The sequence below is a fragment of the Gouania willdenowi genome, chromosome 7, assembly GCF_900634775.1.
Source record: "Gouania willdenowi chromosome 7, fGouWil2.1, whole genome shotgun sequence".
Classification (NCBI taxonomy): Eukaryota; Metazoa; Chordata; class Actinopteri; order Blenniiformes; family Gobiesocidae; genus Gouania; species Gouania willdenowi.
This window is the reverse complement of record NC_041050.1, coordinates 12,580,170-12,602,307: the sequence shown is the minus strand read 5'-3', so window position 1 is coordinate 12,602,307 and position 22,138 is coordinate 12,580,170. Positions and strand designations below refer to the sequence as shown.

Sequence of the window (22,138 nt, the reverse complement as noted above, 5' to 3'; positions counted from 1 at the left end):
GCCGCCGCTGCTGCGCCGGTTAACCAGGACGACACATCTTTCTACTCTCTGTGCCGCCGTGCAGCTGAGAGGCTGGAAGTGGAGTGGCCCTCTCCTCCCCCGGTTCAAAAACCGTCACGGTTTGCGGGATTTTTTCTCCCTCCCGAGCCTAGGGTGGTTAAGAATAGCCTGCCCATGTTCCCGGATTTTATCTCGGAGTTGACATCAACATGGAACAAACCACTGTCTACCCGCGTCACGGTGCCCGGCTATGGACAGTTTTTGGATTTGGATGGAGCGGAAAAGGCTGGCTTAGTCAACCCTCCACCTATGGAGCCTTCTCTGGCTGCGTATCTGGCGCCTTCTCACAACCATGGCGTGAGCGGCCCCACATCGCTTCCTTCCAAGCACTGTAGATTTTCCTCCTCGCAGCTGGATAAAATCTACAGAGCACAGGCAGGCACCGCTCGTGCACTGAGCTCTGTCACCATGCTGCAGACCTATCAGGCTATGCGGCTGGCTGAGCTCAGTTCGCTGCTTCCCCCCGACAGCTCTCTGGCTCCTCTTCTTAACGAGGTGAGGGTCGCCACGGATTATATCCTCCGGGTGTCCCGCTGTGCAGCGCTCTCCCTCGGCAGAGGAATGGCGTCTACCGTGGTGTCACAGAGACACCTGTGGCTGACTCTATCGGATGTTCCAGAGAGAGACCGGGCCGTTTATTTGGACGAGCCGGTATCTCCCATGGCTTTGTTCGGGCAATCTCTTGACGCCATTCAGGCACGTTTTGAGTTAGGGAAGAAACAAGCTGAAGCCCTGCGCAGCATCATACCCAGGCGTGACGCTAAGCCCAAACAAGCGGCAGGTGCACGCAGGCCTGCAGCGCCACCTCCGCCGCCCTACAAGAAGGCTACACCTCCGTCAGGTTTCGGACAACCGGGGAAGGTGCAGCCTCCTGCGCCGCAGGTTCCTCATCATGCTCCACACCACTCGGCTTGGAGCAAAGGTCCGCCGCAGGGCTTCCAAAAGGGCCCAGCGCATAGGCGGAAGAAGCCACACACCTCCTAGCAGTGGGACTGAGTGGAGAGGGACTGAAGCAGCAGGGAGACGCTGCTGTCCCTATTTTGTTGCCGCCGAAAAGGCGCCGGCCGAGTTCTGTTCAGGGGCCCAATCCCAAAAGGCATTGTTCTCTCCTAACACAGTCTCCCAAGCACACTCCCCCCATGCACACAAATGCACATCTGTTACCTCTGTTTATAAACCCCAGTTCGGGGGTGTTGAATGTTTCTCAGGTTACTGTAAAGTTTTGCAATGTTCGTCACTTTCTTGGTGCCCCTTTAAAGGTTCACTCTGTGCCTACTGCAAATATGCCCATGTGGCACTCAATAAAAAGTGCATTTTGTATAAAAAAACAAAGAAAAACAACACAAGCTCCAACTCATGTAAACCTGGTCGGTCATGTGAGGCTGCTACCCCCCAGCACGCTAGAGGGCAGCAGCACTCCACCCACAGTGCTACAGGTCAGTCCGCTCGCTGCCCACCTTCCCAGGTGGCGCGCATGCGCACTCACCCCTTGGGTAGAGAGGACCGTTGCTATGGGTTACCGGTTACAGTTCCGGGTCAGACCTCCACGCTTCACTTCTGTAATAAACACAGTGGTAAAGAAGGAGGCTGCAGCTGTAATGAGGGAGGAAATACACACGCTTTTGAGCAAGAAAGCGGTGAGAGTGGTGCCCACTTCGGAGATGAAAAGAGGTTGGTACAGCCGTTATTTCATTATTCCGAAGAAAGGGGGGGGACTCCGTCCTATATTAGACCTGCGAGTGTTGAACAGGTATCTGCGGACGTACAGGTTCAAGATGCTAACACTCAGACAGCTACTGAGCGCTATCAATCCGGGGGATTGGTTCACAACTATAGATCTCACGGACGCTTATTTTCATGTGGCAATACACCCGGACCACAGGCAGTTTCTAAGGTTTGCATTCGAAGGTGTAGCCTACGAATACCTTGTGCTTCCGTTCGGTTTGTCGCTCGCCCCTCGCACCTTTACCAAGTGTGTCGAGGCGGCGTTAGCTCCTCTGCGGGAGAAAGGCGTGCGTGTCTTAGCCTATCTGGACGACTGGGCTCTGTTAGCGAGTTCGAGAGAGCAGTCAGCAGCAGATCTGTCTCTTGTTCTGTCCCATATCCGAGCTCTGGGCTTTTCAGTGAACATGAAAAAGAGCTCGCTGACCCCGAGTCAGCAGTTTTCTTTCCTCGGTCTGGAGATATGCTCTTTAACCGGCCGAGCGCGTCTGTCGGAGGGCAGGGTGGCCGCGTTTCACCGCTGCCTCGCTCAGTTTCAACTGGGACGCAAACTACGTTTCCGATTGGTCCTGCAGCTTTTGGGCATGATGGCGTCTATGATTGCTGTAGTGCCGCTCGGACTGTTAAAGATGCGCGCTTTTCAGCGCTGGTCTCGCTCACACCGGCTGTGTCCACAGCGTCACCTCCAGCGGATGTTGATAATAACTCCGTCTTGTATGATGGCTCTCCACCCTTGGAGGGATCCCGGGTTACTAAGCCAGGGCTCCCCGGTAGGGAGGGTGTGCTTTCGCAAAGTGGTGACCACAGATGCCTCCCTGATGGGATGGGGGGCTCTGTGCAACGGAGCAGCAGTGAGAGGACTCTGGACCTCAGTACAGAGCAGGCTTCACATAAATTATCTGGAGCTGCTGGCAGCTTTCTTGGCCCTGAAGTATTTTCGCTCTGTGCTATCAGACCAACATGTTCTGATCAGGACGGACAACACTACAGTGGTCTCGTACATAAACAGGCAAGGGGGTACACGATCACTTCCCCTGCTAAAACTGACTCACTCTCTGTTGATGTGGGGCAGTGTTCATTTTCTGTCTCTGAGAGCCACTCATGTTCCAGGACGCCTGAACCTGGGTGCAGACCTTCTCTCCAGAGGGGGTCCCCTTGTGAGAGAGTGGAGATTACACCCTTTGGTAGTGGCTCAGATATGGGTTCGATTTGGCAGGGCGGAGGTGGACCTCTTTGCTTCCAGGGCAAACGCCCACTGCCCCCTGTTCTTTTCCATAACAGACCACAATGCACCTCTGGGTATGGATGCGCTAGCGCACCCATGGCCCAACATGCTCCTGTATGCGTTTCCCCCAGTAGAAATGATACTGCCTGTGTTGGAGAGAGTGCGTCGTCAGGGTCTGTCCCTGATTCTGGTGGCCCCTCGGTGGCCTGCGAAATCATGGTATGCCGAGATAATCAATCTACTGGCAGCGGAGCCGTGGCAGCTTCCTCTACGCAGGGACCTCCTTTCGCAGGCGGGTGGAGAAGTGGTTCATCCACGTCCGGAATTGTGGCAGCTACGTGCCTACCTGTTGAACGGTCAAATTTAATGGCTCAGGGTCTGCCCCCAAGTGTGGTGGCAACGATCCAGAGTGCTAGGGCATCATCCACTCGTGGCTTATATGCTTATAAATGGCGAGCATTCGAGCAATGGTGTCAGGACCGAGATGTACTCCCATTTCAGTGTTCGATTGTGGAGATTTTGACTTTTCTTCAGGAATTGTTGGATAAAGGTCTGTCCTTTTCCACTATTAAGGTTTATTTGGCGGCTATATCTGCCTGCCATGTTGGTTTCAATGGAGTGACGCCAGGTGCGCATCCGCTGGCCATGCGTTTTTTAAAGGGAATTCGCCGGCTGAGGCCTGTGGTGAAATCCATCATCCCCTCATGGGATTTAACTGTAGTGCTGGATGCTCTCTGTGGCCCCCCTTTTGAGCCTATGGAGTCAGCAGATATGAAATTTCTGTCATATAAGACTGCACTACTTCTCGCTTTGACCTCCGCTAAGCGAGTGGGCGATCTTCATGCTTTATCAGTGCATCCTTCTTGTACCCAGTTCACTTCAGATGGTTCTAAGGTCACATTACGCCCAAACATGGCATATGTGCCTAAGATCATCCCGTCAGCTCATAGCTCCATGATTTTTGAGCTAATTAGTTTTTGCCCTCCTCCTTTTGCATCTGAGGAGCAAAGGAGGTTACATTCCTTGTGTCCTGTACGTGCTCTACGTGAATACATAGACCGCACTAGGAGTGTGCGTTTATGTGACCAGCTGTTTGTGTGTTTTGCTAATCCAGCTAAGGGTAAAGCCCTGTCTAAACAGCGGCTTTCTCACTGGATTGTGGAGGCTATCTCCCTGGCCTACAACAGCAGGGGTCTTCAGTTACCTCAGGGTGTAAGAGCACATTCGACCAGGGGCGTATGTACATCGTGGGCTTTGTTTAGGGGGGTATCTTTGAGTGACATCTGTCGTGCTGCCAGTTGGTCATCACCACACACTTTTGTTCGGTTTTACCGTCTGGATGTAACGGCCCCTTCGGTGGCCCATTCGGTTCTTTCCACTGGGTCTAGCATGCACTAGAGGTGCTGGAGGTTGGCTTCCGGTTCATAGCTGCTCTGCGGGGCGTGTATACATGTCCCATACTATATGTGTTGTACCGAGTGAATCGACTGAAAGGGAACGAAATGTTATGTCTATAACTTCTGTTCCCTGAAGGAGAGGAACGAGGTACAACACTTCTTTGCCCCGCTACACAGATGGGCTCGGTGAAGAGCGGCTACTGAACTGAAGGATGACTGTGATGACAGCGTATTTATGAGGCAGGCGGAGCCTCATTTACGTCATCACAGATCATCTGCCTTAAAGGCGTGATTAGAGGTTTTCTTCAGTAGGCCACGCGGGGGCGTGATATCCCATACTATATGTGTTGTACCTCGTTCCTCTCCTTCAGGGAACAGAAGTTATAGACATAACATTTCGTTTTTACACTGTGATGTTGAATTGTCATTCTTGAAATCTGCAGCTTTTTATAATTACTTAATAATAATGGAATCTGCCATAAAACTCAATCAAGTCTACAAATGCAAAAGTTGACAAATTATGAAGTAATCTTTTGTGACATTTGCAGTTTTTGTTAAGGGTTGCCTTTCTGAATACTTCCGGGCCTTATTGAACTCATGCTGACTTTCCTTTGGAGTCATTCCAGTAATCAATGAGGCTGCAATTCCTCTTAGGATACGGAGCACAATGATGACGCTAATGACTGATTAATTTGGGAACCAAAGTGATGGCTACAGACAGACGAAAAGCCATAGAGGGATACAAGTGCAGAGTTTAACTAACTTTTAGCCCTTCTGTGGTTCACTTGTAACTCATACTGGACTCCATCACAGTGTCTGACTGTATCATTTAGTTTTCCTTGTGTAAATCTTAGTCACTTTCCACTTTTCCTTTTTAAAATGAACTTGCCTGACAGAATATTGTCGTCCTCGCTGTTCACGCCCTCCTCTACACACTTCTCCAGGTTGCTGAGTGATTTGCTGCGTGTGCGGAAGTTTCTGAGCAGGTTGCGGTGCTCCTGGTAGGTAATGGGGGGGCTCTCTGCACTGATGTGAACGGGCCGAGGCGTGCCATAGTAATTTCCTGTGACAGAGAAAGGTGGGAAGGTGCTATAAATACATAAGAAATACAATTGAGAAAATCTCTTTTGTGTGGGTAAACAGAAGTGTCATGTTTCACACCAATGGGAAATCATCAGTGTCAGAAACAAAACTCAGAGGCGTAATTTATAATGTCGATTTAGAAACATAGGTGTCCTTGAGGCTTATATTATATTCAATGGTGAAAACAAATCACATTTGGGTTTTCAGTGGCAGCACCTGCTCAATGCAATATTGTAGCGACTAAACTCATATCATATGTGCGTTATGTGTCTCCTGAGATCATATTCCTTCAGTATTTGCCCCATATCCTGCCATAAAGCCATCTGCTCCAGCGGCTTAAGAAGAAATTAAATTACCTCCATGCCCGTGTTTGGCTCGATCAGAATGAGGCATTGTCCACATACTAGACACATATGATATGCAATTTAGTAGATATACCAAAACAAGAACGTAATTTGTCTGTTAGCAGGATTACATCAAAAGTATGATTCTGACAAAACTTTAACCAAAGACAGACCTTACACCATGGGAGATTCCATTACATTTTGAAGGGGATCCAGATCAATAAACTGGTACTTGATCAGTTTGAAAAAACAGAAAATCGGTATCTCTCGTCATTAACAAAATTTTAAAAATGTCATATTTTGGTTCATAACTGACAGACATTTATGAAATTCGACTCAGTTATAGGGCATTTTCTTAATTATCCCACTGCATACTGATCAGATCTGGATTGTGCCTTTCATTGTGATTTTTCAACAAAAAAAAAGGGGGGGGGTGCCCATACATTTGGACCTACTGTATTGTTATTAATGGCGATTAACATTTCTTCCAAGCCTTTAAAGTGTAAATGATCATGGTACCATCATCAGGATCACTGATCCAGAAAACTGCCAATATCAGGCAAAGACAGAAATTTGCACTCTCTGAGTTATATCTCTATTACTTATTTCCTTTATGTGTTTGGCAGAACTGTTGCACTTCATTTCTCTGCCAGAACAAACTGTGTAGTCATGCCTCAAGTGCATGAAAGTTAGCATAACCTCTCAGATAGATAAACAAAGGACACACTTTGGCTACCCTAACTGAAGCCTTACCGTTTTGTTTAAACAATAATAATTCATGTGTATCTGAATAATAATCCTTAGTTGGGCTGATGAGAATCACAGGATTATTAGTATAGAGACAACACAAAGATCAGCAGCCGTCACACATCTACTGTATTTTCTTCAGGCACAAAGCTGCTGCTCATACTCCTGATTGTGGCTTTCAGTGTCACACGTGAGCCACATGTGAGGATGACATTCACTGCTCCTGTTAAACTCCTATAAATTATGAATGCTGATGTATGAAAGCGCCTTGATTAAGATGCAGCATTCTGACCCTCACTGAGTGAGGAGTCTGCAGGAAAGAGATCCGCTGAGCACCGAGAAAAGTTTTAAAGTGACACCTCTCGTAATTCCTCATTCATCCATTTGTCCTTATTCTGTGCAGGGAAACAACCTAATGGAGTCCAAACTCCTCAAGCAGGAGATGGCTTTTATCTTGGACAGGTTACAAGTTAATTGCTTTATTTATTATTTTTTCCTTTGTGTGTTTGATGGGGAAGGTGCATATTAATTAACATCTATTTTAGCAACAATCGATGTAATGATGAATTAAAGCAAAAATGCTCATTTGCAGCCACACTTCCTAGGCAATTAAAAAACAAACTTAGCAATAAAACAAAAAATAAGACGATAAAAACACATTACAGAACAGTACACAAAGAAGTTCAATGGTAACAATATTGTACATACCTAGTATTAGATTCTCAGATGAAATAAAAGCTTGCATGCTTAAGGAGAACATGCAAACTCTGCACTGTAAGACCAGTGCCACAAAAAATACAGGTGGAAAAAAAGACATTTCAACATTGGTATGCCCTAGTTTGCACTTCCAGGTATAAATTATATGCAGTTTGTCTGTAAAATATCCAAGTAAAAAAACAAATGCATGTCAGTCCCTGCAGGATCTTTACTTCAAAATGGATTTGTTTTTGTGACCATCGCTTGTGTAATTTAGGGCAAATTTGTGGGATTGTTTGTAAGAATTTGCAGGATTTTAGAAGACAGGACCAGTCTTTCAACAAATGTGATTGGATTGTAAATAAAAATAACTCTAGTGATGTGATAAAGGCACAGTATTACAACAATACCCTGTAAATATTGTGTAGTTTCATTGAATGGTGGATTTGAAGGGATGAAGATATTCACAGCTGAAGTATTTAATCATTTACATAATAATGAATGTTTTCTCAGTCATTTTTACTTTCTCCTGTAGGCTGGTTAGAACACTCTAAATTTGACCCCCCGGGCCTTTAGTTTGACAAGGACTTCTAGCTGGAAGGAAGTGATGCAACGGACCACATCACCAAGCAGCCTCTCCTTTTATTTTCTATACAATAATAAGTCATTAGTCATGCTGCCGTGGCTGATCAGAGTGTCTTTGTAATTCAATAATAAGACTTTGAAATGAACATTCACACTGTCTGTAGGAGGGGCTGGTTCATTATTTAAATGCTGCCCTGTGTATGTTGCATTCAGCATAATGTATGGATGAATCATTACGGCTGAATCATCCTCCTGCGGTCTCAGAAAAGACCCTTTTCACTGTAACTGTAACAAAGCAGCGCCATACAATATCCATCTCACCTTTGAACTTTCCACTCTCAAGAAGTGCCCCCGACTCCTCCAAAGAGAAAAACTCCTCAATTGAGACAAAGTTGTAATCCACTCCTGAGATGTCCCCGACTCTGGGTCGCCTCGTCGTACCTGGGAGAGAGGATGTGATCCAATAAATCATTGATGCATCACCAGCTTTGACATCGACAATGTATCAATTAATCAAAGCCTTTTCCTCTAAGCTCGGCCCATCATTCTGAGCTCCGGGTTTGAATAAATTGCAACTCAGCAAAATATAAAAAGCCTTAGATTACATTAGTTTGACAAGCCATAAACAAAATGGTCTAAAATGTATAAATCTCTTTCCTTTGTGCCATTTTAAACCTGTGGGGTCAAAATCTTTTACAAGCTTTGACTTGAGCTCAACAAATTGCTTCTCTAATTACCTTACAGCAGGTTAACAAAGAATTCGCCCCACAAACAATATATCATTGCTTAGTACAAGGAGTGCCATAATGACACCAGGCCTTGGTCGAGGCTTTTTTATTATGAACAGATCAATACCACCAAAATTAAACATTAATGAGGGGCAGAGAAAGTCTTAAAGCCATTCCATCACCATTGAAACGACAGAGCACTCACATGATCAATGAGGTGTCATTGTAATTGATTCGCATTGACCGTGGCTTAGAAAGCACAAACCACAGAACGAAAAGCATTTTTGCACCCCCGCAAGGATCAGCATTCTACACTTACTCGGCATTTTCCCCCAAGATTCAATACAATTAACAAGTACAAACATGATGTGGTGTGAAATTTATCACACAGGACGAAAGCAGGACGAGGTGAAATCAGCCTAATTTGCAAAAAAAAAAAAAAAAAAACCATGAAGCACCAAGTCTGACCTTGAGAGCAGTAATTCTTCTCCCTCGTGACAAAATTGCAGAGAATCAGGTCATGTCTCTGCTCGTCTGCTGGAGGATCATGTGTATGATGCTAGTGCAGGGCCATCAGGAGGGAGTCACACAGCTACCATATAAAACCCATGATTAATGCACTGCCACCCTCAGTCACAAAGTCACATCCCAAACCGAAAGGACAACACAAATATTTAAAGAATCTCAGCCACACGAAGAGCATTTGGTGAAGTGTATTGTCTACAGCTCTTAAAGAAGGCCAAAATGTGGTGGTAAAAGGTTGATAAAAAAAAAAAACTGGATAATTTTCAAGCAAGAAATCACAAGATTAGCAGATCTACCTTGATCCACATCTCCACCTTAACTAAAGGTAATTCAATTAGAAATGGAGCTTCCTCTGGAGTGAGACCCAACCCTGAGTGAGCAACAGTTCACAGATTCACTAAATACTCACTGTTCCTCTGCAGTGAGATGTTCGCTGCCCAGGTCTAACTATAGCAGGGGCTCTCAAACTGGGGTGTGAGGACCCACATAAAGGCCCTCAGAGCTGTATCTTGGGGGTCTGTGAAATAATAACCACTATTATTCATGTCGTATTATTAGAAAAGTCACACTGCGTCTCTTCCCTACTCGTTTCATTGTCCTACCCTGACTCCCTCTTTCCTGTTCCTTTCTCCTTAAGGTGTAACACTGCCCTCTCTTTTTATATTCTCCCTTTAATAAGGCTTTTCTTACCCTTATTTAGGGATGTCACAATGATGCAAAAAAATACATTTATTTATTTAATTGCAATAGTAAAACGTGCATAGCTGTCATTAAAAGATTGCAATACATGTAGTGTTGACCTTAGACAGCATGTGCAGACGAGGTAGGAAAAAAAGTGTTTAACTATGATCCCAATGCACCAATAAAACAAACATGACTATTTTTTTTTACACATGTGCACATATTTTGTTTATTGGTAATACATTAAACAGATATTATGTTACATAAAATACTACTACAGGTGCTCTTTAGGTTCATTTCTAATCCAAAGATCTTGAATATTCAAATTCAACGCATTTATTACGCCTAAGGTTCCAGACACTCAAGCTCAGTTTTTCTATGCTGTGTTTCACGCTTTGTGGTTTCAGGAGATAAATATCGTCCCTGGTTAATTTTGACATTGGCTTCATAACACATTAGAAACATGTCTTTTAGTTTGAAATAATGGCAGGAAGGTTGATTGTGACAGTTAACTAGAAAAAACCCCACTTTCAACCAAATGTTAGAGCTTGTTTATACAGTCGATCTTATTTTTCATCCACGTCACTGGTCGAAGGAAACAACAACAACATTATGCATGTGTCTCACCACAAAAATGTCCTGAAAGCTTCAGCACCACTCAGTAAAATATGCACAATGAGCACACAGTACACAATAGTTACACAAATGAATGAGCAACAAATATTCAAGAGCAATAGGCAGTTAGGCACAACGTCATATTTCTGCAGAACAAAGTTTATTTTAGGCAGCTTTAGACGATGACGCATCAGCCTCCGAATTTATTACGTCTGTGTCCAGGCTCTGAATTATTTTGCGTTATGCTTTACTTAATGCAATTTCAGGAAAAGGACAGAAGCTCTAGTGAAGCTTCACTCTCTGTTTGTAACTACTCCTGCTTCTGAATGCATCCATAAGGATGGTGGCTGTGAACTGGTATTATAAAAGGTAGAGCTACTGGTTCAGGGCATATTTTCATCATTGGATTTTCCGTTAAGAAACAGATAATAAAACTAAAAATAGTGAAATTCATGGTATTTTTTTTATGCCATGTCGAAAATCACATCAGAGTAAGGATCCAAAGACATTTTAGCCTGAGCTCGGGAAACCTCAGGGAGAAGTCATTATTTGGCGCATTTGCCATAAACACAACATGTTCCTTATACACTCTTTTACTTTGAAAACAACAACTTCCGGTCGCGATTTTAGAAATAGAAATTGAAAATCAACAGGTTTTTTTAAAGTTTTGTTTATCCTTTCTTGACCTTGATTAAAAACATTTCTTGATTTTAAACTTTAAACTAAAAATCAAATGACAACTTTTTTTAAATTTTATATATCAAATGACCATACAATTTGGACAGAACCATAGAAGAGAACACACCTATGATGTGCTCTCGCCTGCACGTTGATCGCTGTGAGGTAGAATGTAGTTTGTGTTACATCAACTGTAACAGACAATAAAATACAAATATAGCAGGCCTTCAGCGGACATTTAAACATGTGTGAATAGACTTCATGTCCAACCCGAAGGGGGATGCAGCTTCAGGTTTAGGTCACGACTGCAAACAAATTACAAGCAACTCTTATTTGCGCCATATTTTGCAGCATTATGATGCAATCAACAATGCTGATTTCATAGCCACAAATATGTAAATGTTTGTTATCAACACATTACAGTAGATTTGTAATCCATGACAAAAATCTGTTTTGGACAATATCTTAAGATCTGACCTATTAATAGCCTGACAAAATATAAGTTTAGTTTTACAGTTATAAAATTATCTGCCATCAACTTCTGTTTTACATTACAACAGCTCACAACAAAATAATTGAAAACAAAGATACGACAACTCCCATCTCATTTCATGACTTTATAATACCAGCATAATTAATTCCATGCTTTAACTGTTTCTATAAATATTTACAGTATTTTCTAAGTTTAAATGAATGTTTGAAGCTTATTTTAGCTCACTGTAGATGCAATTGTTACAATTTTTTTGTGATCCATTTTTTATTCAAGTGTTAAGATTGCATTTACATTTTTTGCACTTGTTTGTGTCCTTTTTCTCCCTTTTTTGTTCCCCACATCCCCATTTCCTTTGTGATGGGCAGAGAAACTCAAAATTACACAAAAATCAATCCCTTTCTAAATGAAAAAAATACATTGATACATAATAATAATAATAATAATAATAAATCCTGTCCAGGTTAAACATACATAAACTGTTCTTGCAATGAACTAATAGTATAGCAAAGTGTACAATTGAGCAAAAGAAGGTGTTGATTTCCTCCGTCAGAGACAGAAATAGCAATATACATAATGACTATGTAAAATACATCAATCAATACACACAATACATATACTTATGTAATAAACTTTCTCTCAATACACAGTATAGTCAAAGGTATGTCAAATGTAACATTGTGATTTATATCACAAAATTGAATCCAGACTGAGTGTATTTAATAAATTAGACCAGCATGAGATATTTTCAGTTTTTGATCCATGAATTGGAGCGGCAGAGAGCTCCAACTGAATTATATCTCTATAGGACGGTAGCCATTCCCTTACAGTCAGAGGCTGCACTGTCTTCCAACGGCGTACTACCATGGGCAGCTGTAAGATCAGCTAATAATATTCGGTGGTTATTAATTGTCAGATTTAATTTGGAAGTATCCCCAAACAAAAGAAGCCTCGGAGTATGGTATTATCTGGACAGAAATCACAATATTGATCGTCTTTTAATTTCATTAGATGTAGTCTCCTAGGATATAAATACGCTTGGTGAATACTTTTATAATGAATCATTTGGTGATTGGGATTTCTAGATGAGAGAGAAATATTTGACCAGATGTGATTCCAGTCCCAATCTAAGTGGTTCCTCAATTCCGCTTTTCCAAAGCTGTTCAATAGGCAATATTTTTTGTGAAAAACAAACTAATAATATGTACATGTACGAGACAATGCCAGTGGTTTTTGCTTTGCTCAGAATATGTGAAGAGGATGATTTTCTTAACATGCATCCCCAAGGGACCCCATGAGAACACATAGCAGTTAGCAACTGTAAACAAAAGAAGAAAGAGAAGCCTGGTAAATTATAACACTTTTGTAAGTCATAAAACTCCCTTAATCCATGCTGTCCTATAATATCCCTTACACTGTGAACTCCTTTGTGCTCCCGTGCGGGAAAAGAAATAGGTTTGTTGTCAATCAGGAGAGAATAGTTATGGAATATTGGTGTTTGAAGGAAAAAGTCTTTATCTTTGCCCAGATATTTGTTGACTTGATCCCAAACTGTTACAAGGTGTGCCATAATGGGCCCATATTGACCTTTAACCATTTCTAAAGGCAATTTAGAATATAAAAGATTGGGGATGATATAGGGTTTTATTAGTTCTGCTTCAATAGGCAGCCACTCTGCTGATTTATTGGTTTTGGACCATGACATTAGTGATCTTAATACAAAGCACCATGAATACCATTCAAAATTCAGAAGTCCTACACCCCCAGATGATTTAAATCTATATAAAGTTGAAGCTTTAATCCTTGGATTTTTCTGGTTCCATAAATATTTGTTTAAAAGTGAGTGTAGTTTTTTATAGTCGCCTTAAGGTGGTGCTAAAGGTAGCATGGAACTGATCAAATTAACAAGACAATATTTTAAGATCTGACCTACTCGTAGCCTGACAAAATATAAATTTAGTTTTAAGTTTAAGACAGTTATAAAATGATCTGCCATCAACTTCTGTTTTACACTACAACAGCTAACAACAAAATAATTGAAAACAAAAATACAACTCCCATCTACTTTCATGACTTTATAATACCAGCATAATTAATTCCATGCTTTAACTCTGTTTCTATAAATATTTACGGTATTTTCTAACAGGTCAGCTGTGATTGCACTTCCCTCTGTACTCTATGTTCAGCAAAATTATAATAAATAAAACGACAGGTTAAGAATTTAGCATTACTTCAATTTACTGTTTGGACATTTGGAGGAAAAGTAATTTACTAATTTTACAGATCTGCTGCTTTGAATAAAAATGAGTATTTTTTCAAATCCTGAATTCTATTTAACAAAGTTTTTTTATCAAGGAAGCCACAACATAAAAATTATATAGTCACAAATATTGCTATAATAAAACAAAATCTTCTTAAAATCAGTATTAAAGCAACACTAGACTCTTGAGAAGATGTTTAAGATTAAAACAAGGTTATCGGTTTAGCTATGAGAGATCACATTCATTTTAACAGTGTGTACATATATGTATATATTCTGTTTTTATTGTGTAATGTTCTTTCTTGCCACATGTCTTCCCTCTTTCTCTCTGTACTGTGTACAGACCCATGTGTGTATATAACTTCCTTTTTCCATTTTTTATGATGCTGTTTTATTCATCTACTGCTGAAATAAAGGTTATATTTTTATTAATATAATATATATATGACAGTGAAGCAAAGGACAATATCTTTTAAGTCATTCCAAGTGACCAACAACATAAATCTCCATCCACAAACACTTAAAATGGTTTCCAATTTGCTTTATTTTACTGCTCTCATAAAACTAATTAACACATTTTTGTATCTGCTTAAATATCTAATAGTAAATCGTCTGATGACGTGTGAAATCGCTCGAGCTGATACTGGGCGAGGCAGGGATTCATTATGTACGCGTTCTCCCTGAAGATATATGTGACAAGTCAGCAGGGAGATAGGATGGATTATTGACATCTTCTTCTTCTTCTTCCCCTCCCGTCCCCGTCGGCGCTGCACTCTGATCTCACTGGACTGGGGGGGTGCAAAGGGATTGGTGAGGTAATTACACACAACTCCCAAACAACACGCAGGCAGAGCTATCTGTCAGGATAATGTCACACACACACACACGCACACGCACACACACACACACACACACACACACACACACACACACACACACACACACACAGCTACTGAATCGTACAGTTAAAAGACCACAGACATGCAGCCCTAAGCATGTATGAATGACTAAATGATGACGTTTCTTATCTCTGGCTCGCTGTGAAGACAATTAGAAAAGACTTTTATGCGAGGAAGACAGAGACTGAGCATTTCTACCACGACTTTGACAGAATCATCCAAGGACGCAGACATTAATGGCCGGGCTGATAACGTGGAAATGGATGGGAAAACTGACGATGTATAAATCCATCACTGACAACAAAACCCTAAAAATGAAAGCAGTTAAAAGGGGGAAATTGTGGGAAAAGCTGGTTTGCATAAAAGGTTTGCTAGAAAATATGGCTCTCGGGGATACAGCCAGCCCCCTGTCTGCCTCAGTATTAGCACACAGGTCCATCACACAGTCAACCCCCCCCACTCTGACATTGATAGACATTTGCTTTTAATTAAACTATTCCCTCTATATTAGTGAAACACTTCTGTCATGCATTTCCATTTTGAATACTTCCCATCCTTCAGACTAAGCCTTTGTTATGCTATTTATCAGCAATAGTTTCAATGTGAGAGGACACTATCTCATCAAAAGGACTTCAGGGATTGAAACAGTCTCTAAATAGCACAGAAGTTCAAAGGCACAGACGCCGAGACAGACAAAACATCCGGATTAAAATAAAACCGAAGGCCTGTGTCGTTAGCTTAGAGTTCCAACACTAAAGTAGTTTTTATAGTCAGAGACGACACATTGCCAGCAAAAACATCAGCATCACAACACATCTAACAAACTACACAATGAGAAGTGGAATAACATACATATGATCCTGAAGAGGGCCACAATGAGCCACTGATGAAGACTCCTCAGCTTTAACTTCAAGTGAAATGCAGCCACCTGCTCGAAAAAAGGAGCAGCAGATTCATCTTTTGTTCTCAGGTGGTCTGAGATGATGTGTGAAGGGTTTGAGAGCCTCTTTGGGATAAAGCTCGCATGGCATGTGTTAGTGTCAGCACGAGAACAACAGCATCTTAAAGTGTCATCTCCTACAGATCCAGGGATTACGTAGCGGAGAAGCCGAGCCTGGCTCGTGGTCACTCTCACTAAATTAAAGCACAGTGAGGAAGATGGGAGGAGGATTGTGAAGCCTGACAGAAACTAATGGAAAGAGAACACTGGACTGATTCCCATCCTGTTTCCTGAAGAGACAAGTCTTCCTGATTTGGGATCCAGCCGCCTTCTCTTTTTCTATCCCATCCTCATTACAAAGCAGCTGAACACTCTAATGGCAATTTGGGAAACTCAGTCGCTGAGCAGCTGCTTGCAGACACAGTTGCTAAGTAATGAGATTGCTTTGTAAATGGCTTTAAATTATAATGACATGATGATGTGAATTTGCATGTTGCAGCCCAGGAGAGGCCATTTTGTCTTTCTCCCTCACTCCTTTGACTTTTGAACTGCAGCACGGTGGCAGTCGGTCCCTTCTGACCTACTTCCTGGACTAAAGGAGAGATTAGTGAATCTATGCTGTTCCAACAGGGTCAGAGATACTAAAGACCCTGTAAGGTCCGTGGCCTGTTTACCACCACCTGAGCAAGGAACCATACACGCACACACAAATCACTGCAAATACACACGCAGTGCTAGTCTATGTGAACTAAGCCATGCCACAGTAATGACGTCATCGAGGATTAAGATAGCAACAGATGCACTACTCGCTGCCTTTGGCTGCTTGATTATATGCAGGGAATAAAATAAATCAGCGTGCGCAATGTGGAAATTTCTTTGAAATCCTTGTGTTCTGCTAAGGAAAAAAGGTCTTAAACCCATAGTCCTCTGGCAACAAATCCAATGCAATAATAATTCAAACTAATCATCTTCATCGCACTTTTACATGCAAGAGCTCTCACCAAATATCATCATAGCGTCACTCAGTCTCTCAATCTTTCTAACCCCATCAAACCTTGAGGAGACGTTCACATCAGGTCGCACAAAATATTAGACTACATGTTTATTACCAGAGATGGTGTAACAACAATACTAAAAGTTTAAGATACAGTGTGTGATTGGATTTATCTCAGCCCTAACAAAGAGACTGTGGCCTCAGAAGTGGGGGGTAAATTATCCAGGTCATGGAAGGTAAATCCACCATTGTGGCATTTTGCATTCACTGCTGAAAAATTCATTCTAGGGCTTAATCCAGATATTTTTCTTTTGAAGCTCAACAATGACAACAAAAAAGTCAAGTTTAACAACCAGATTCATGCTGGTAGAGGTCATACCACAGAATATCGAGATAAACTCTCTGGATAAATTAATGTGGTGACAATAAAACCTTAATAAATCGTCTTAAAAATAAACTGAGACAGGAACAGCTCTCATGTCCTACAGAGGAGACTTAAAGGACGGAGAAAACAGAAGCCAGACTGGAGGTAAGAGGAGACAAAGGACTTACAGGGTACAGTGCGGAGGTAGAGGTTTTCTCTGATGACCTGCTGCAATTGGCTGTCGACTGAGCCGGGTGTGAAGCACTTACTCAAATACAACCTGAGATCCTTGCACAACGAGGAGCCTGAGGGAAGGGCAAAAAATAAAAAAATGTGGAATGGTGGGGAAGGAGTAAGAAAAGGAGATGAAGAGGAGAAGAGAAAGGCTTAGTTGTCACAATGTTTAAATTTATCTCAGGTGTCAGTTTAGTTATTAATGGGGAATTAATCAAAGATTTTAAATCCTGCACTCCCATCTTTAAACAGTCAGATTTGTACCTCGTCTATTCAAGCCTGAGCAGGAAATAAAAGTGTTCTCCTCAGACCTTTGTGTCTTTTATTAAGCTAGACAATGCGTTTGGTCAAATCAGAGGATATGTAAAATAATCTACCATATCCCTCATTATTATTTAAACGCAACATGGTTTTTCACAGCAAATTACCTTTATTGCTAAAGATGAGTGTTGTAGCACTCAAGACTGGTCTTGGTCTCGAGACCACATTTTGGCAGTCTTGGTCTTGGTCTTGTCTCGTTCTCGGACCAGCATTGATTTCTGCTATTCTTCAACTTTATTAATGTGATTTTCCAAGAATTTAATGAAACCAATTTGTAAAGAATTGAGATTTTTACATGCTCTGTTTTGAACCTTTTTTTTTGACTGTCGAATACATTTTTAAAAAAAAAACTAAAACTAAAGGGCGAATTTTCATTCACTGTTCAACCATGTCATGGTTTTTGAAATTGGTTTTAATGGTCTTGGTCTTGACTCCCAAAAGTCTTGGTCGTTGTCTTGGTCGAGGTGCATTCTGGTTTCGGGCAAGTCTTTAGAATCACAGAAGTTCTGCTGCAAATTCTTTTAAATGTAACATTTGAACCAGACAGGATTTATTCTAATGACATTTAAAACATATATTTTCCAAGAACTTTTGAAAAAATCTCATTACTAATGTCGCTGTGATCAGGCTCAAGGTCTAGTAGAAGCCCAGAGAAATTACAGCTGAAAATAAGCATATAGATATCTACTGTCTTAACAGTAAAAACTAAAGTCTTCTAAAAAAGCCTGCTATAGTAACATTATTACCATACGTCATATTTACAATTTATTTCCATAAATTCAGTTATTACAAAACAATATCACAGACCTATAATATTCAGTTTAAATTATCTTAATGTACAAAAAATGGTTCATCAAGCAGAACATGACTTACTGGTTTTATTAGGATATGTTTAGGATTGCTCCTAAATGACAAACTTTGATTTTGGAGTTAGCTTGACAATCACTGATTTCCTAAAGATTTAGCTGTAAATATTAAATCTATTTGCCTGACCGTCTAAAAAAACACTAAAAATGTAGGATCCTTCAAGCAACTTCTTAAAAATCATCTAGTTTTCTTTCCATTTGTACAGTGTATGAGTTTTTCTTTTCTTTCATTTAATAATTTGTTCAGAGGCATCTTCTTGCAGGCATTAAGACAAGATGACCTCTATTGACCTCCAAGTTGGAAATTCATGAAATCGCTCATTCTGTTAAGTAAAATTTCGTTTTTATACGAGAAGCAACTTATAAAGACGTCCAAAAATATCCTTGGATCGCAACTTTTCAAGTCAACATGATTATGCAAAGCTCAAGCAAACATAACTTCATATACATGAGTTTGAGCAAAATATTTCACAATCCAACAATATTGACAGAGATAAGATGTCTGTGTGGAATTTTAAGACATAAAATATGAATAAAAAAATCACACGATATCTTTATTTTACAAGTTTTACAATGAAATAAATACTTTAATGCATCAGCCACAAAGGTTGGGGACGGAGAGGACAGAGCAGATGAGCAGGACTCTGCTTCCTCTCTCTGATCTCTTAATATCATCTGGAGAGCTTTACTACCTCTGATGACAGACTACTTGCTGTTATGGATGGGCTGAGCACACCTCCTGTTTGTCAGTCTGACAGACGACATGTCTGTGGGCTTTTTTCCCCCGACAGGCAGCCATACACCCGGCTGTCCAGACCCTGTCATCCCCTGTCCCCTTCTATGCTTATAATGGCGCTGTGTCTTCAAAAAAACAAAAACATGCACATTACACGGGTATAACTTTATTAGTGTTGGCAGCCAGCTGTGTATACTTAGGGCTGGTCACATATGGCTGCTGTTTGTCAGAGGGAAACAGTAAAGCCAGCGGCCTTTTGGAACAAATGATGTTTTTTTTCTTCTATCCTCATCATCATAAAACAGCTGTTTTGTTATCGTTTTTTTCTCATCTGTTGAAGAGTAAAATTTAGAACTGAGTATTTGTTCTCAGCAGCTGCACACTCGTCTGATGCTAAAGACATAGGTGATAAAATAAAACATGTCGCTTCTTATTGCTTAATAAAATTTTAAATATATGACCTGTGTGTGTGTCATTGCTACTACTACAGCGGCCCAGCCAAATCCTTTTGCTTGCGTCCCTAGGGAACTCATCCCTGAGTAGTGCATCCATTAGATGGAGCAGGGAGTTGTAGTCGTATCAGTAGCACTCGGTGGGGAAATAGAGGTTTGACACAGCAACCCAGAGCATCAGCTCATCCATCACTGTCCACAGAATCAAGCTGCACGCTGAGGACCAGGCACACTCCTGGAATAATAGCAGATCCACCCTCGGTGGGAGGAGTGAGGAGACCGGGAGCAAAGGTCCTCCTTTTACACCCCTGTGGCCATATCAGCTATCAATCTAGTGAGCAAGGCCATCGGTGGTGTCGTTCAGGTGTCACCTCTATGACATATCGTTCCGTTCACACCCAACAAAGATATCCGTTTTTCCATCACCCTTTTCTAAACATCAAGGCCCCTCGTGAGTGACAGAGGCATATTCTGCTGACTCGCTGTCATGTGTCAATCTTGACCTCATATACCATGTATTGACTGATCTCCTTGACACATCCAGACTAATGGATGAGTAAAATAAAGCCAGGAGCAGCAGATTGAACCTTTGACAGTCTTTTTTAAAAGGAGCTTTATTAGTATGCTCAGATATTATTGAGGATCCTTGAAACAAAATGTCTACAGAATGTTTTTGTTTGCTAAAGTTAATGATACCGACCACTGTTCGCAACATGTAGACCAGTGTTTCTCAGATGGGGGTAGGTGTATCCCTAGGGGTACGCTATGGCACTACGGGGGGTACTTGAGATAGAGAGAAAGTGTAAAATTTACAAATGAAAGCCTTAAAATGATGTGGTTTTACAATGTTTATTTCTAAGTAAAATGACAATCATAATAATGATGATGGAAATGACCTTAATTAGAACATGAACTGAAAAAGTTTGAGAACCACTGATGTAGACAATACAATCATAGCTGAACAATGACAGAGAAAAATGCACTTGGCAGTAGAGTCTATCCCTGTGTGTCTTGGTCTTAAAGTGTGTCTACAAATTCCGGGAAAAAAAGTTTATTGATATATTTAGTAAACTTTTTTTAATGGTTTCCTTGATTCATTTTAACCTACCTGCTGATCCTAAAAGCCAGGTGCTTCCGTGGCAGGCAGCCTCATTTAATACAAAACCAAAAGTGCACTTAGGTTTATATTTTTCCTCTCCTGTGTAAACATTAATGTGTGGACTGAATCGTACCTGGTGATGCCGTTTTGATACGAATAGGATGGGGGCAAGTGTTGAGGACACCTCGGACGTCTCCTAACGTCATTCCCAACACGGGCGTTCCGCAGATTTCTAAGATGACGTCTCCCACTGTGAGAACGCCCGCCGGTGCTGATGTGACAAAAGGAAACTCTCCGTAATCTGCTCCACCACCTATGGAGATCCCCAGCTCTCCTGACGCCCCGAGCAAGGGGACGAAGCTGTCCTGTACCTTGGAGCGCCAGTGCACTTTCTTCCCCATCCCCTTGGACATTGCAAACGAGCTGCAGAGGAAAGCACAGAGGATGGAAGGTGAGTAAAAGGTGTGAGAGACAGGCGGGGACAAACATACAACAATATAATAAACAGGGAAATAATCTGTAACGACTTTATTTAACCATTCCTTGGTAATTGTGGAAATAATATGGATTTAATTAATACAATCTCATTCTAAGAGTGGCGGAAAAAAAAAATCGATTCACGTCCGAATCATGGTACTTTTTAATTAAGATTCTGAATCGATTCAAAATTTTCAAAAATCTATTTTTTAAAAGATGTTTTCTGCAAAATGAAAATAAAACACTTAAAAGAAGCCGAACAGCTGTCGTCACCAACTTCACAACGCACACCCCCATCACTTTGCCAAACCTTATGGTGCCAAACCTTATGGTACCAAAATTCAGATGTACTCATTTATATTTGAATCTGCTGATAAACGTCACAGGTAATTAAATGTCATATTCTGTTTTCATATTTAGTTTAAAATGTTCTCAAATATTTACATTTGAAGCTAATAAGTGGGTATTCTTGTTTACTTATTTGAACAGAAATTGTAGACTTAAGTATTTATTTTTTGGTATTGGTAAAATGAGAATTCCTTTGGTTGTTTTCTATTGTTGTAAGAAAGACTTTTAATTACTTAGTGAATTGTTAAACTTTGTAGCCACAGAAACTTGAAAAATATTTGACTGCTATATTTTCAAAACTACTATTAAGTGTCAAAAACGTTACATTTTGCCAGGTAAGCATTTTCTTAAACATAATCAGTTTTTATTTGCACCCTTTGTTACTAAGAGAATTGGTTGTGAATCAAGAACCGGTTTGAATGGAATTGTCACCCCAAGAACCGGGATCGAATCGAATCGTGACTTGCTTTAAAAATTCACACCCCAAGTTAATTTAATCCATATCTGTGTTTTCAGTGCAAACACACTGCAGCATAGTGATGTAAGCATACAACCCAGGCAAAGAAAAATAT

The 22,138-nt window shown here is 41.2% G+C and overlaps 1 protein-coding gene across 6 annotated transcripts in view; it reads right to left on the bottom strand.

The window, feature by feature from the left end:
- Window positions 1-22,138, bottom strand: part of magixb (MAGI family member, X-linked b) — a 71,450-nt gene that overhangs the window by 25,743 nt on the left and 23,569 nt on the right. For 5 of the 6 annotated variants that reach the window (XM_028452908.1, XM_028452910.1, XM_028452911.1 and 2 more), the window contains exons 2-5: window positions 20,875-21,164; window positions 17,222-17,338; window positions 8,181-8,300; window positions 5,294-5,467 (exon numbers count right to left, since the gene is read on the bottom strand). In XM_028452908.1, the coding sequence (XP_028308709.1) occupies window positions 5,294-5,467; window positions 8,181-8,300; window positions 17,222-17,338; window positions 20,875-21,154 (691 nt within the window). In that variant the 5' untranslated portion in view covers window positions 21,155-21,164. The remainder of the gene's footprint in view (window positions 1-5,293; window positions 5,468-8,180; window positions 8,301-17,221; window positions 17,339-20,874; window positions 21,165-22,138) is intronic. The other variant, XM_028452909.1, reaches the window with a different exon arrangement.